General features: G+C 43.6%; 1 protein-coding gene across 16 annotated transcripts in view; it reads left to right on the top strand.

Annotated features, from left to right (window-relative positions):
* The window catches only part of pard3ab (par-3 family cell polarity regulator alpha, b), a 187,419-nt gene that overhangs the window by 149,006 nt on the left and 21,437 nt on the right, over positions 1–16,976 (top strand). For 2 of the 16 annotated variants that reach the window (XR_011238733.1, XM_069511052.1), the window contains exon 24: positions 7,751–7,773. The exons of the other annotated variants lie outside the window; for them this stretch is intronic. Coding sequence is in view for 1 of the 2 variants with exons in the window: in XM_069511052.1 (XP_069367153.1) it covers positions 7,751–7,773 (23 nt within the window). In the remaining variant the exon portion in view is untranslated. The remainder of the gene's footprint in view (positions 1–7,750; positions 7,774–16,976) is intronic. 16 annotated transcript variants of the gene reach the window in all.

Below are 16,976 nucleotides of genomic sequence, written 5' to 3'. Positions count from 1 at the left end.
AACCATGTGATGTATAGTTTTAATAATCAATCATGTGTCCAACACTACAGATTTATTCTGTATTCATTCATTCATTCATTCTAAACTGGGCCATGCTGAGAAATATCAGAGACAGGAAACGGGGGATTCCATGAGATCTAATGAGCTTTTTGATTTAAGACTCTACAACCACGACTCTGCAAGAATATGGACGTGTTAGAGATACAGATAAAAGCCGGATGGACAGAGTGCGTGTGGTGATGTGTGTTTCCTCGTGTTGTTGCGTGTGCACGCGAAACGTGGCTTTACCTGGAATGTCTCGCTTTCGTTTAGGTTACAATCACAGCACGGTGACCCACAGACCCGCAGCCCGCTGGTTTTTATATTTGCACAGCCTGTTCCCTGTTAAATCTGCTTCCTCCACCGCCAATCCCATCAATCGCTCTTGTCAGTCAGTCGTTCGGTGCCTGAACTGTTCTCAGAATCCGCCACGGTGTCCGACGTGGCAGATAAACGGCCGGGGGTCAACTTTCAAGGAGCTCGGGATAGATTTCACATTTTGCTTTTCATAAAAACCTCGTGCAGAGTCGCCCCTGACAGTGAAATGACTATTTTAACGGCCTTATTAAAAATATTAAACACGTGGGCAGATGAACAACAGTGTTCCAGGTCAGTGTGGAGCAGGACTGTGGAGTCGTCACAGTCGATACGGCGGAGGAGTTTGCCAGGGGGGGTTACATCGTGTTGCAGCATAAAATGTTCACGCTCCCGTTCCTCCTCATCCCTCCTCGTCCTCTTCATCACGTATTCTGCCACTTATTCCCCAACAATCGTCGTACAACACATGGAGCAGCGAGGGGCGTGAAAGGGTGAAGAGGAGGCGAAGATGCTCAGAGTTCTTGAATTTTTGTCTGAGGTGCCGTTATTTACAGCGAGGACGCACGCAAGACGACGAGACGTGTCGCGATTATTGGATCAGAGTCTGGAGGAAAGACGAGGGGGCGGAGTGAGAAAACACACAAACAGAAGAACAACCACAGGGCAGCAGCAGAAACGTTGTCATCACACCAGCGGGAGCACGCTCGCTTTGAAACTGAGATATTTGTGATTGTCTTCCCTTTGGAGAAGGGCGAGCATGGCTGGGTCTTGATTAGCTGTGATTGTGCTCGTGTCTCATCACCAGAAAACACACACTCATCTCTCCCCGGCACAACTCGACACATTCAACGAGACGTGTCCTCACACCACGTGAAACTTCTTCATCAGTACCCCCATCTTTAAATAACCTGTGACATGTATTGATGCGCTGAAGTGTGCGTTCGGGCCCGGGGTCGATTGAAGCTGTTGAATCTCCTCTGCTGCTTGTCTTGTCTTTGAAGTGTTGTGAGAACCGGCGCCTCGTCTGCTTTCGTGGCTGCAGCTCTGTGCATCTGCTGCTCGTAAGAGCTGTCATCGCTGGTGAGAGTGAGAGTAATGCAGTGAGGCTGTGATGCAGCAGCCGACCGTGTGGTATTTATTTTCTGTGTGTGTGCCCTCCGATCCCCTGGGGTATCAAACACTAGTGATTAGAGATGCTCTTTTGTGTGATGTAGGTTTGCAGCCATTAGCGCTGCGTGGCGTGTCGCTCCCCCTCGTAACGCTGCTCCAGATTTGAACTTCCCACAAAGGATCCTGGCCCGTTCTCATTTTTCCGATGCTCAGATATGACGCCCGCCCAAAGGCTTTTTCTCTCATGTGATGCACAGCAGCAGCTCCGGAGCAGAAACAGCCGAGCAACAGAGCTCTGTCCTTTCCCGGGAATCACCCGCCATGTGAACTGGTGCACTGTTGTGGTTCGCCTCGGGGGATAGAAGCTTTTATGCTTTGATGATCGGCCGCGCAGAACAATTTATAAATGTGCGTCGTCGTCACATCACTCGTACGGGGACTGTGTCACAGGCCGTGTGAGGATGTGTTGTTGCGTGTGAACACAACATGTAAGACTGGATGACATGGAGTCTGATGGACGACCTCAGCCGCCGTGGCTTGTGATGGAGGGATCAAACGTTTTATTGTCGGTATGAGATGTAAAATATAAAAATACAACAAGAGGAAAGAAAACACTGTCTGTGCTTGATAGATCTACGTCTGTTCAACAAGAGAAGATGTTTTGTCTGGTTTTAAAATCAATAAAGACGTTTTTCTGAAATATCAAACTGTCATCCACCCAAGATTTCAGATAGTGTTTATTACACTGATACCTCTGGTTGAATCAGATCATTATAGAGAATCATAAATTCATAGGAGCTGATTGGTTTCTAAGTATTTCCATTTGTTTTTGGGGGTTTTTCAATGTTGCCTGAAATATTTCACACGGCAAACATGTCTGTGCTCAGTATTTCATTTATTATCGACACCAAACTGTAGAGTATGTGTGTTTTCTGTCCTTGATTCGAGAGCTGCAGCTTCGTGAGTTGTGTGCTTGTGTACGTGTGGTTGTGATCTCCAGGAAACTCGGGCCTCCCGGGCTTATCTCCAGCCCAGTTTGCTCCCTGCAGCGCTGAGGCCTCAGGTTTCCCACAGACAGGGAGGAGAAGAGAGGGAGTCCCTCTGAATCTGTCAGCTGAGCTCAGCCAGCAGGAGCTGCAGCCTGCATCCCAGCGACTGGTTCTTATTTAGTGCAGGGAGGTGGAGGTGCAGGGAGGGAGGGAGGAGGCAGTGGGGGAGGTTTCAGAAGGTCAAGAGAGGAATGGAGGGAAAGTGAAAGAAGACATGGCTGTGAAAACACCACATCCAAACTAACACAATATTTCCTTTTCATACTACACTCAGAAAAATAAGGATTCATGCTTTTGTTACGATACATTTTTATTTTTTACATTTTCTCTCCCTGATTAAATTTTGTTAGAACCTAGATGAGGATGAGAATAAAGGTTTGTTCATGCTCAACATGAGATATGGAAACGGACGCACTGTGTTTACTGACACTAAATTTTTACTTTGCCGTCAACGCCAAAGAAAAACAAACCGATGTTTTAAATCCACTTCGGTCTTTGCGCTGTGACGTCTTGAACCAGTCACATAATTCCATCACGTCATCTTGATCTGCCACTTCAGAGCGTTTTAATCTGAACATAGATACTTTTTTTTTTAACCTCACATGAAATCACTTTTTTACTATTGCTCAAACATGCAATTTTTCTTTTTCCTACATTTGCACTATTTTCTTTGTGTTTGAAGTTTACTTGTAGTTCAGGAGCTCATTTGTTATCCACATGAGGATTTTTTTTTTTAACCCTCTTTACCCAGCGTTGTTAGCAGTGAGCTTCAAAAGCGTTTTGGTGCATCTGCGGTGAACACTCCAACACAGAGGCCTTTATTTTCATTTGGCGGGATTGTGGGCTGAATAAGACGACTGGTTGCCAGTGAGATAAATCACACGTTTGTTTTTTTTTTCCTTCCTTGTGTTCTGAATTGAATTGGGCCCCTGTTGTTTGCAGCCCCCGCCCTTCCTTCCCCACTTTAATAAGTGTAACTGCATTTGGGATTAAGAGACCCCCTGTTTCAACGACTTCAATGTAATTATCCCCCTTCCCCTTCTCCCCACACACACACACACACACACACGTTCTCACACCCAGCTCCAAAAGTTATTTTCTTTATTTAATTAAATGCAATGATTTAACTGAGGTGGAGAAAGAAAAAAAAACTCATTAAACTAATTAGGATTTCCACAGCAGACTCTCCGAGCTGTTTTTAGAAGCTTTTTATTCCGAGAATTGCAGCAAAGTGTGTATCTGCGTGTTTGGATCCTTTATTTCAACGCTCTGCATTTCAATGGCGATATCTACGATCTATCGCCCTTTTGTGGCGGCCTTGAACTGACTTAGCGGAGCGGTGAGTGAGGCAAACAGCTGCTGGGCGGAGATTTTCTGCAGCAGTAACTGTCGGGACAAAACCTAATCACTCTTTTTGGCCCTGGTTTGCTTATGCAAATCTACCATTGTGAGGGAGTGTATTAATAGTTCAGCACAGGGGCACAGGAGGCATGTTTTCCTCGTGTCGGCTTTGAGACGAGGCGTGGAGAGAATGTGAGAACTGAACTCTGGGTCTTTTATTCCGTGGCTGTTTTCAGTTTACATGTTGTTGAGCCCTTGAACATTGACCGAGATCTGGTTCCATAAAGTGGTGTCATGTTATCATCCACAGTGTTTGTGAAGATTTGTTCTGGTTTTATAAGAATTGTCAAGTTATAAGATTCAGCAGAGCCGACACGGAGGTTAACGACTGCGTCAAAGACGCTTCACGTCTGTTTCAGTCATTTTCATGACATGTTTTTGTTGTTATGACGCGTCTGACCCTGACGATCTCCTGCTGCTTCCTCATATGTGAAAGACGAACTCTGGAAAAAGGCTCAGGAGAGACTCTCTACTCTGGTGGTCACGATAAACTGGTAAATTATCATCTGAGCTGTTATATCGACCTTGAACCCAAAATAGACCCAGTATAAAAGTCTCGCTCTCGTTCCATCAATCTCCCTGCAGAAAATAAAGAATGCTTTGAATCCAGTTCCTCATTCATTCCTCTTTGTTGTCGTGTAAACAAGAATCTACTTCCAGTTTTTTTACTTTAAACGTCTGCGTGATGACTTCGGAGGCTGATGTCATCGCTTTGATGGATAATCAGGCTCCTAAATCACCTCAAAGGAGGAAACTCTAGATTAAAGGGATTTCAATTAGTCCTCATTACCTGATATTTTCAAGACATCTCGAGCCACCACCTCCCAGCTCTCCGCTCGTATCTGGTTCCACGGGCCCGTCTTCCTCGGAGGGTTTTGACGAGAACCAGACGTCCGTGAGCAATGTGCCCTCGGCCCCCGGCCCACCACCAGTGTCAAAACTGCCAGGCCGTAGCTGTTTTGGGGCGGAGGGGGAGGGTAGAAGAGGAGGATGTCGAGGGGGGGGGGAAAGAGATGGAGGAGAGCTTGTGACTTTTTTTTTTTTTATTCCAAACAGCCTCCAGAGATTTGAAGGGAGGAAAAGAGTGATAGTTTAGTGGAGAAGAGGGAAGCAGCTATTAAGTGTTGACAGCTTTCTTTCTCTGTGGTTGAAAGAAGGAAAGTTTTTTTTGGAGAGTCTCTGTAGACGAACAGAGACTCTCTGTGTTTTCATTCTCATTTTGCTTGAAGATGAAACCTCTGAAAACAGGAGATAGTTGTTTGCATGTTTAAATCGATCTTAAAGAAAAATATATATTTAGGGACCTTCGACAGTGAGCTTCTCACTGGTCCCAAAATGGAAGCACAGGATGAAATCAGAACGTCACGTCAAAGGAAACAATATTGAACAATCAATATCAAATATCTGCGACTTGTACTGAGGATTCAAGTCCAATTAAAGCTGCAAGCAGCGTGTAATGGGCCCTGCCACCCCCGTGCATCCCGCAGGCTCAGGCACATGAGTAAGAACACTAAACGTGCATTTTGCTGCTGTACATGACAATTGTGACATGTCGCATACTAACTGTTACCAATAGGTGGCGCTACGACTGGGTGTTGTCATGTAGGTGTCGTCGCTCTAAGAATCATCAAATGTGTGAAGTTTAGAGCAGATTGTAGAAAATGTTGGGAACCACAGAGTCGCTGACATGAGAGAGGAGCAGTGTGGTGGACCAGTCCGACCTGTGCGAGACCCATCGATCGCTGCCTGAGCCTTTTCTCCTCCCTATTCAGATAATAGATTACCAGCTCACCCACCGCCGCCGCCCCCTTCCCTTCCTTGAGCCCGTTAGTACAAATAATGACTAATCAATATGCGCTGGAGTCCCCGTGAATGTCCTTTTAACACTTGATTTATGTCACGGCAGCAGGGCAGCGCACTCAGTCTCTTACTCTCTCCGCTTACCAGCCAATCAATTTAACCAATCACAGCCCCCCCACCCCCCCACCCCATCATCTGCTTTTTTTTTTTTTTTTTTTCCAGTTTTTACTATATTTGATTTTATTTCTAATTAGACGGCGAGCGAGCGTTGGGTGAGGTTATGAAACGTACCGGCGGTTTGGTCGAGGAGTCTTTATCAGCGGCGTGTTTGGAAAGCATTATGCAGATTTGTATTGATTTGCGATTTCGCTACCCGCTCCGTACATCGCTCACTGTCGGCGTGCAGCTGTCTGAAGACGTGTCCTAATGGCAGTGGATCACCGCATCAAGAAGGGATTTCTGTCCTGTTTGTCAAGTTTGTCACCGAGGTCGTGGGATGTTTGAGGTTTTGTCTTTACCCACAATACAGTTCAACGAGAGGGGGGAGGTCTGACACAAAGAAAACTGCCACTGATGATTATCGTCATCATCGATTAATCATTGTTCATATTTCTTCATGAACTGGATAATTGTTTGGTCCATAATGAAAAATGTCTGTTTCATATCCCAGAAAACAAGACGGCACTTTCTAAAAACTTCTTTTTGTTCAACGAACGATCAAAAACAAAAAGTAAAGCAGCAGAGTTTTGTATTTAGGGGTTAGAATAGCAACACTAACAAAATGAGAGGAAGAGCATATTAGCTGGCCTGCGTGTTTCTCTCTGTATATTTGTACACATGCATGTGTGGATGTGTCTGATTCTTCAGCCACGGGAATGGTTTGTTATTGTCGGGGAAGTAAAGCACTTGGTGCAGTCGTTAGAGGTGTGACTTCATGACGAGAAGGTTGTTGGTTCGAAGACCAGTTCGGCCGGCGGCTTCTTTTGTGGAGTTTTGCAGAATTTCTTGAATTTGTCTTTCACATATGAAGAAGCAGGCGGCAGAACATGACGTATAAATTCTGTTGTGGAAGTTATTGTTCACAGCTCATCAACACTGGTGTCGGCCCTTATCGCCAAAAGCTCTTGAATCTTGTCGTCTTACCAAGTTAACGTCTTCGTCCTTCTCGTGCGACTCCTCTTCTTCATTTTTTTCACGTTGCGTGTTCAACAACATTTCTGGAAATCTTCCTGCTGTATTCTCACATGGACTCGCTCACACATTTTCTGGACGTTTCACTAACATGTTCTGCGTTCTCACAAAACTCTGCATCACGTTGCCCCTGTGATGAACTGGTGACCTTTTCCTGGGTGTTCCCTGGTGTGACACTTTTTAGAAAGAACAAGCCGACTCCAGATTTCTGGATATCTTACACTCTGTAGGTTGTTTATAACATCGGTGCTCTCGAACTGTTTGGTGTATTAATGTAAATATCAGAATATCCTCATTTCAAAAAGTATTTTCACTAAAAAATAAAAGGTAATTGTCAGAATGAAAAAAAAGACTCCAGAGCTAAAAGTCTGAACATGAACTGACAAATTAACATCTGCCGTGATTTCCATATTTTGACCCAGAGTGTGACACAAACTTGTGTCATCTCCAGCAACTGAGACACATTTTCCTGCTGCTCAATTTCATGTCCAATTATAGGTCTCTTACTTACAGACCGCTCTGTGTCATTAAGTGACACGTAATCCTCCACAAAACAAAGCTCATGCATTTTTAGCAGCAGGTATTTTACATATATTAACATTTAATGCAGAATGTGTTACGTTCAGATTCTCTGTGCTAATCCCTCCAAGAACGGCAGATTCGGCTGCGAATGTTCCGTCACTTACTCTAATCCATAAATTCTATTACTTCTGTCTTGTTCTGCGACTTATTTTAAGGGAGCATCTTGTTTTTAAGGGTAAAAACATGTGTTGAATTAACTAACGCTTGTGTCCTGTCAAATTTTGTGGATTTTCACGCTCCGTGGAACTTGACAAACCCAGCGATCGCACACTCACAGAAGAAGGTATGACGAGTTGTGTTTACATGTTGCTAGCTAGATTGTTCTTTAGTGAATTTACTACATACATCTGGATCACACAGTACGTTTGCAAACATAATACCACCACATGGCTCTGATTTAACTTGTGCAGGTTAATCACAGAAAAATGTGCTAAATTAAACAATAATTGACTTGTTGCTTTGTCCTGAGTGGTAAACTCCACCAGTCTGAGCCTGAAAAAGGATTCAACACTGATTTTATTTGCAAATACTGTTTAGATCCAGTGTCCGCAAACCAACACTCCATGGAAATGACAAATGCTGAAACAGTATTTGACTCGATTTCCATATGAAAGTTGATGAAGTGCTTTCTAATAGTCTGCCTGTAGTTTGTGTTTTTCTGTTCACCCTCAGCAGCCAACTTTAATGTTTCCCCTTCTGATAAATAAATACATTTAAACACAAACATACACAAACACATGCTACATACAACCACTCACATAAAACTAAAAGTATTACACACATAATGCTACAATCTGGCTCTAACACTAATTTGATATATATTTATATTGTGTTTACATTAAGATGTTAAAAAGAACATTTTAAATCATATGTAGGTTAAAGTTTTATATGAAGTATATTATAACATTACACAAATACAAAATGTATTTATGAGATAAAGTGACACAAGCTAATACCAGTTAAAGAAGTAAACGTATATAAAGAAATACACCACATACTGTATGCAAGAAAAAATACTTTACACGTATAATATAAAGACATAAGTTTACTTTGAAAGCTTTAATCTACCATGTAGAAGTACAAGGTAAATAATATAATGGCACTCAGTGGAGTACATACCTCCCTTAAATTAAATCAGACACATAAACACTCTCATAAATATCATTCCGTAAATATGTGAGGTTGTAATAATCAAGGTCGATGAATTATTTTGGGGGAAAACGTAATGTTTGTTTTATTGTGTTATGGCAGATCAGTAGATAGAGTTACAATAGATGGAGTTTCAGCCACGTACAGGGAGACGTCCGTCCGCCCCAGAGAAACAAAAGGAGGAGGACAACCTAACTAATCAGACGAGCTGACGCAGGGAGGGAATACATCACATTTCAAGTCTCATTTGTAGAAACGGAGCAGATATTAAAATGTAGGAGATTTAATGAATGAACGATCAAGTGCTCCAATATGCACAATCACTTTAAGATCCCCAGCCTCCGCAATACAAAGTGAAATATACTGCGAGTGATTGAGGAGCCTTGTTCCTCGGTGAGATGCATCAGACACCATCACGCAGCGGCTGACACACTATGATTAACAGGTGAAGAGCAGCATCAGGATCTCCAGACGTGCACGTACACCTCGGGGCTCCTGAGTTTGTGCCTCGCGCCGGACGCCTCTTGAAATACTGCACGGCCACAGGAAGGTCACCACCCAGCACGCAACCGCGCACACACCGGTCTATCACTCCGAACAGCTTGGACACGCAACTAATGGCGAAAGGGCCTTTTAAAGTGGCACACTTAAGCCCAGCACATTCCCCCTCATACCCATAATGCCTTATTTATGGCCCCCTGGCTCGCTATAAAACCAGCCTGTGTCAGCAGCTGTCTGCAGGACCTCCAGGGATTAATTCACTTCGTGCCAGAACGTAGCCTGCACCCTCGCCTCCCTCCTCATTCAATTCCTCAAGCGCCAGGGGCTTGGTCTTCTCCACCGTGATGTAGACTGTGTCGGCTCTGAGCTAAAATGTTAGTTCATGGGCAGGGAAAAGATTTGAATTTGGGTTTAGTGGACGTCTCCGCCTCCCATCTCCGCCCCCCGACATCCTCCGTCCACACTGATCTCTGCGAAGTCTCCGCCGAAGACCCCGTCCTCGTCCTTTTGTGCTTTCATTCAGTCTCGACGCTTCACTCCTCCACGATTTCTGCCTTCGTCTATAAATACTTACCTCCTATCTTTTTCCGTCCGTCCTTTCATTCATCCACACTCGACTCGTCACTATCTCTCTTAACCTCCTCAGCTCAGCCTCCTTTTCTCCGTAAATGAAAAAAGATCAGATTTATATATATAAGACGCCCTGAGGAATGCAACACAGACTTTTTAATCCTCTACAAACTACATAGCATTATATATATATATATATATATTATATTCACAGATCAAATGAATGAATGGTTTGAGTATGAAAATCATGTGGATCACTCGCTTTGTCATCATTTTCTGCAGATCTCAACCATCAGCAACAAAAAAATGATCAATCATCTTCAGTAAAAATGGAGATAATCTCACCACGTGCTTGTAGAATCTATGGCTTCATGAACACTAGCACAGTTTAGTTTTAAAATACGTCACCGCTGCTACGTTTACACCTGTCGTCCACGCTGGAGTTGAGTTTCTGAGCAACAAAAATCTGGACAAACAAAAACACTTTAACGTTTTCAAACGATGACACCCACATTCACTTCCTGATTCTTCTAATCAATCAAGACTCGATTTATTTGGACCTTTTGAGTTTTTCTCCTCCATCACATCCTCTTTTTATCTCCTTTTTTCCATTAAAAACCCCATTTGATAAAATCATATATGAGCAATTTCACATCGGACCGATTTCAGCAGCAAAATATTCAATTTTGTTTTTTTTCCGGCTCAATTCAGAGATGTTATCTGGATTTATCTGGAAATAAGATATCAGTTCAAAGCAGGAGATCAGAGGAGCCCTTCACACGTCACACTCCATCTTTCTGTTTTTATCATCACTACATCCTGTCTTATCTTATTATTATGTACGTCAAGACATCCTTTTAAAACAAATAGAAAACATTTAAATTACTGCAATTCTTGTCTTGCTTGCCAAAAAGTTACTCTTCAGATGTTCCACACTGTTTTTCTGTCTTATCTCATTTTCCTCCACCTCCCACCACAAACTCTCCTCCTTTGTTCCCTCCTCCCTCATCCTCCACCATCATCCTTCCTTCCCATACTGTCTCCTTTATCTGCCACCCTCAACCTTATCTCTCCCCCACCTCCATCCTTTTCTCACCGCAGCCGTCAGAAACAGCTTCCCATCTCGGGATCTTGACAGCATTTCTCTAGACAGCAACCAGCCCCCCAGAGGGATCTGAACCGTGGAGAACCGTGTGACGGGTGTCTGCCAAAGACGGTGTGACACCCTTTTTCAGTTTTCCGCGGGTGCTCTTTGATGGGCTGCACTTGTACGTCTTTCATTGGGTTGCATGTGTGCCTCAGTGTTGCATCAGGTGGAGCAGGGGATCTGTGTGGGTCTTCAAACAACTCTTCAAACAACTGGCTAAAAATCAAATGTGTTAATTCGTCAAAGATCTTATATTTTCACCTATTTTTTATTTTTGTCAGATATTAAACGTATAATATGTGACGGCTGCTGCTCGGGGTCCTTCAATCAAAACAATAACAACAGACCTAGTTTGGTGATGTTCTGAAGCAGCAAGGGATTATGGGAAATGTTTCTTGGTTCCCCTGTGCCTTTATATTTTAAAAAAATCAATCAATCTTTGGAATACGTAAAAAACCCTAAACACACAATCCCCCTTGCAACTTTCAGTCTCCCGAAGTGCCGTCTAAGGAGGTTTTAAAAAAACGAAGGCGGGCTGTGGCTCAAGCGGCCGAGCAGGTTGGCCACTGTTCCTGAGTTGGAGATTCAATTCCTTGCTCCCCTGGGTTGTGTCTGGAAGGACATCCGGCATTAAAAAAAACCAATGCCAAATCAAAAATGCTGATCGATGGCGATCTCCCCCTGGGAGCGGCTGGAAGACAACAACATAACGGGTGGGGGGGGGATTCCAAACCCTAAAGGTGAAGCTTTTTATTGTTTTAAATTTGATAAACAATCATTCAATTATTAAAACTGTTATCAATTAATTTGTATGCAAATTGACTGGTTGGTCAACTAATTTTTAGTTTTAAGCCAAAAAATACACGAGACTCAAGATTCAGGTTTATCGTCACACTGGTCCAACTATGTGTTCAAATAATAATACACAATATTAATAACAATAAAGGACAGAACAATAATAATAGCAATAATACCATAAATACACAGAATACAGTTAAATTGTTTGTATTTACATATTAAATGTGCAGAAAAGGTAATAAGGGCAAACATCAAATCTATACCTACACAAATCTATATCTACACACATATATATACACACACACACACACATACACACACACACACATATATATAACCCCCGCACTGTCTCCTCTCTCCGGGGACAGCTGTGGCCTCTGCTACCTTGTTAGGAGATGTTTTGACAGGAGTCTGGAGTCTTTGTCTGGCAGGAAGCAGACAGTAGCCTTGTGAGGGGGTGTGAGGGGGTGTGAGGAGGTGTGAGGAGGTGTGAGGGGGTGTGAGGGGGTGTGAGGAGGTGTGGGGGGTGTTCCACTCAGACACTGTATCACCTGTCCACATTAGAATTCACTGTGGCCTTTCATGACTCCACCGTACAGACGAGACTCAGCCGGCAGTTAAAACATGTTTCTGTATGAGGGTTATGTGTTCAGTCCAGTCTGGAGTCACTGAGTGGTCGGCTCACAGCGACTGAAGTAGTCGTTCCTGAATGCTGAATATTACTTCAATTTATATCTAGACTTCAACTTTGGTTCTGGATAATTCTCTGGATACAGAGAGATACAGAGATCGATCGTAGAGCTCCCACCGATACTCTCGACCAATCACAAGTCAGTCTCAGCTGTCAATCGAGACGCTTCACCTCATTTTGATAGCATCACATAACTAAATGAAAACTCCTGAAGATACACCAGTGTGATTAGAACGACCACAAATTACAAAAAAACATCTTTCCGACGTGTACCGTGAGTCCATGTCCCATCTGCTAACAAGGAGGAGGCAAAGGTTATTAAATCCCACAACGTCATCCGTATTTACTGATTCTCAATATTTTGTAAGAGAATGTTGAGTTTACTTTTCTCTTAGAAGTATTTTCTCATCTTAAATAACAGTATTTATTTCTTCTACTATCCAGTAAGTTCAGCAGCTTCGGTGTTTCTCTCTTTGCTGAGTATCATCTCTGAAATGTACCTTCACCTCCCCACTACCCAACCCTTACACACTCACCGAGGGGAAGCTGTGATCAATCTATTCCCACTTTGCTCCTCAAACCAAGTTCCCTCTGACTCACCAAAACAAAAAAGTGAACAGTCGTCAGCACAACTGGGAGTTCAGGCCTCATTGAGTTGAAAGCCAGGAAGAGGTGGAGTGAGAGGAAAGAGAGAGGAAGCGTCTGTAACCTGCTGATGCTCAGAGTCTTTCATGGTGGGCCTCCTTTGAAACGTTTGTCTCGAGGAGAAGCAGGAAAGTCTTAATGTTTGTCTGCGGCGTCCTCAGCTGCAGCTCGTTCTGTGGAATCCTCTGCAGGAGGATGGTACCCAGGATTTCCTTTTTAAGAATTATACAGATGCAAAGTTGAACTGTTGAACATCTGTGAACCAGGCGTAAATGTTTAGAGTGAGCGAGCGATATTAGTTCTGCAAAAGGAGAAGACGTAAATAATGTCTATGATGGAGACGAACCGTAATGTAACGAGTTGAGTGACCACAGTTTTAGTGAAGTGAAAATTATATTTACCAAAACGGCGACCTTTTAGAGGAGGAGTTTCCAACTCTCTACTTTAGTGAGCCCCACACCAACACGGCTTATTGCATTTTGGTACAGAGCCATTTTCAGGCTGAACCTCTAACAATGTCTGTGACATTAACTGCAGCGTGGTGAAAAAGTCAAGGTCTCACCCACTCAGCCTTTACAAGTGAGAAGAGAAGAGAATAAATAAACCCAGAGTCTTTATCTGTTCCCATCGTGATGTTACAGAAGTGACTGCAGTGCTTCAGGTGCTTACTAAACACAAGTATGATTCCGTGTTTTTTCTTTCCACAGAATCACATTTGTTTTTCTGGTGTGTTCTGTATATTGAATATTTTATGAAGCCGGTGTGTAGAGACCCAGTTTTTAATGAATGCTTGCTGAACCAGTGCTGCACTTTAACTCAGCTCCCAAGAGGAATTGTTCGGAAAAACATATTTTATCACTCTGGTTTTAGGCTCATGAGATGATTTGTTGACACAGATCCTTGGAGTTGAGTCTCAATATACTGATTTGACATTTGTCAAGACTCAAATAAACTAATGTGTAACACATGTACAGTTACGAACATATCTCCTCTACACTGTCAAACTTAATGCGATTATATAATTGTTCTCGTGTTTAATAGCTGCTCTCACACACTGAAATTCCTGTAATTACCTGGAGGGGCTCACAAGAGTTAGTTGCTCTGGATAGTCTCTGGAGTTTTTCCTGCCGGCCCCCAAGTAAAATGTCCACAGAACGTTCAAGTGAGCCCACGGGAGGATTCACTGCGAGAGGAACACGCGACGGACGCAAAGTAAAAACAACACAAATATCTCAGCATCCAAATATGAAGAAGTTGCTGATGAAGACAACGAGTTAGGATGTTTTAAGAGTTACGGTCTCCTGCTGCGTTCTTCATTTGAAAAAGCCAAACTCCGGATAATGTCCATATCCAATTATCCGGATGTCATCAGGAGTTCATGTCCGAAAATGTCAGGAGCTCACATTTTTTAGAAAGTAGTGCTGTCGATGAATATTAGATTACATTAGAACGGTCTCACGTTACGATCATGGTTTAGCCGAACCCCGGCCTCTGTCTGAGTGGTCTGCAGCACCCAGGACATGCATTACTACAGCGATCGTGCATCAGACGCTCAATGTTTCTCTGGAAATTGATGTCACGAGAAGCCTCTCGTCTCATTTTCCTCCGATGCTGCCCCAAAACAGAGGGAAGAGGGCCCCCTGCCTCCTGATGATAATGGATCCTAATTTGACTTAGATTATGATTTATCCGATGCTGCTGATGCTTCCATCGCCCGATATTACACAGCTCTGTGAAAATGGAAACCATTACAAGTGAGATGTCTATCCGTCACCCCCCAGGCACCGTGACAGGGAGAAGGAGAGAGCTGCACCATGATACCTGCCCCAGAAATTAGGACACTCCAATTCGATTTCCTTTTCCTCTCTCTCAATGTCACTGTCTCCTCCCCTCCCCTTCATTTTGTCCCCCTCTCCATCCTCCCCAGACCGTTGCCCGGCCAAAATTGTCAGCCGGCGTTGCAGATATTCATCAGTCAAACCTTTACCTTTCTCACTAAATCTGGTATTGGAATTCTAATTTAGACTCGCTCTACTTATTTCCCCGCAGTTACCGTCGCCTCAGCCGCAGTGCAAATCATCTCACTATCTCGCTGTGTCTTTCTCTGTCTTTTCCCTCATTTCCTCCCGCTGCCTTTAAAGGCTGATGCATTCTGCTGCCGGAGAAGAGACGGAGCCTTTTTCTCTGGCTGCCGCAAATAACGTCACACTCACACAGGCCGTCCGGTTTCTGATATACAGATCATTGTGGCAGCTAGCCGGCTGCATTGTTTAATACATTTTTTGATGTAAACAAAGATAAGTTATATTGTTTGGCTTCACAGTCATCAAGGTTATTTTTCTTGGTGTCATCGCAAACTGAAATGTCCAGTTCCCTCTGCACTGCAGCACTCGTCAATGCAAAGTCAATGACTGGATTGGAGAGGATGGATCGTGTTGCCTCTGGGTTTCGGATCATGTTCTGTTGTCACTACGTCGACAGAGGAGGTTGTGTTTTTGTTGCTTTTTGTTTTTTTTAGCAGAATTACACACAAACCAATTTTCTTGAAACTTGATGGAAGGGTGATGTACGGGCCAAGACAGAACTCAGATCAAGACGTTGGATCTGGGATTGGGAGTTTGTCCTCTTCGATCGCTCCTCTAGTTTGGATCTGTTTTGGTTTACTGCATTTTAAATCAGGTCATGTAGACTACGGTCAGAGGGCTCTGTCCGTCTCCATACGTATCTAACGCTGAGCATAAATTAGCCTTAACTTGGATCATTATGTAAGTTTTGACAGATTTTAAACTGAACACTAGGGTCTCCTGCATCAAACCATATCTAAACTTGAAACATTTCTATTCCATCCCTCACTGTTAAAGCAAAGATGGTCTGTGATGCTCTGCCAACTTCACCACTTTCTGATTCAGACTGAACTTTATTCATGAGAAAGAAAAAGTCAGGCCCTGTTATCAATGTTTAGTTTAGCTGAGACCTCATAAAAATGTAAAAAAGAAAGTTTGACTCCTTAATGCCTCCCTAATCCACCGCCGATAAGACGGCGTGCTCACCCCGCTGGTGTGAAAATCCGCTCCTCTTCCCCTCACATTTTCATCTCGCACGTTGCGTCCTCAAACTCTTCCAGTAATTTGCAGAACCTGTAGGAAAACACAGCTCTCGTGGGGGAGCAGGCAGGTTGAAACTAGTTTTCACTTCTCAGCACAGTTGTTAAAGCACCACTACAAGTTAATGGACCAGGAGAGCCTACTTCACGGCCACATTGACTCAGAGAGGAATAATTACAGCGTGATGCTGGCTGTGGTGAAGCCATAAACTCAGAAGACCCTTTAGCTGAAACATGTTGCCTGGTTACAGTTTCTCCAGGTCACTGGAGCTGTTTTCAGACATGAATTCTAGAAAAAGCCCAAACAATTGGATCTGGAAGTCTCCGTACTTTGCAAGTCGACATCTACGGTTCTGGCTCCTCTTTTTTTATCCTGAGATATTCGTATTATTTTTGTTTTGTTCAGTTTTGCATCAGTCACATGTTAGAAACGTTGCTCACTTAGAACTTTTTTTTTACAATGTCCGCAGCACTGTCTCGGTATATTTGCGTTCTCACAAACATCCCCTCCAGATAATTTCAGGAGAAAGTGTCAAAGTGCTGAATCTCGGTGGTCGGCCGTGCATCACGAAGACAAGCAGCCGACGACTAGTGGTTATGATTGGTGAGACGATGACGGCATTGTGAAGCTCAGATACATTACAGTAAGCACCTTATCTGACAGCAGAGATCAGTCCGGTGACTGAGTGAATGGTGCGATGTGATGGATGCCGTCTCCTGCTAACCCTCCAGTCGGTGTGACGGAGGAGAGCAGCGGTGCAAGGTGTGATAGAGATAGAGCAAGACTGGGTGTGCGTGCGTGAGATGATTAAAGAGAGAGGAAGAACCTGTTGTGTATTTGTTGGTCATTTGAGGAGGACAGGAATAAACAGGTGTATATGA

Source organism: Paralichthys olivaceus, chromosome 16 (genome assembly GCF_024713975.1).
Source record: "Paralichthys olivaceus isolate ysfri-2021 chromosome 16, ASM2471397v2, whole genome shotgun sequence".
Taxonomy (NCBI): Eukaryota; Metazoa; Chordata; class Actinopteri; order Pleuronectiformes; family Paralichthyidae; genus Paralichthys; species Paralichthys olivaceus.
This window is presented reverse-complemented; position numbering and strand designations above follow the sequence as displayed.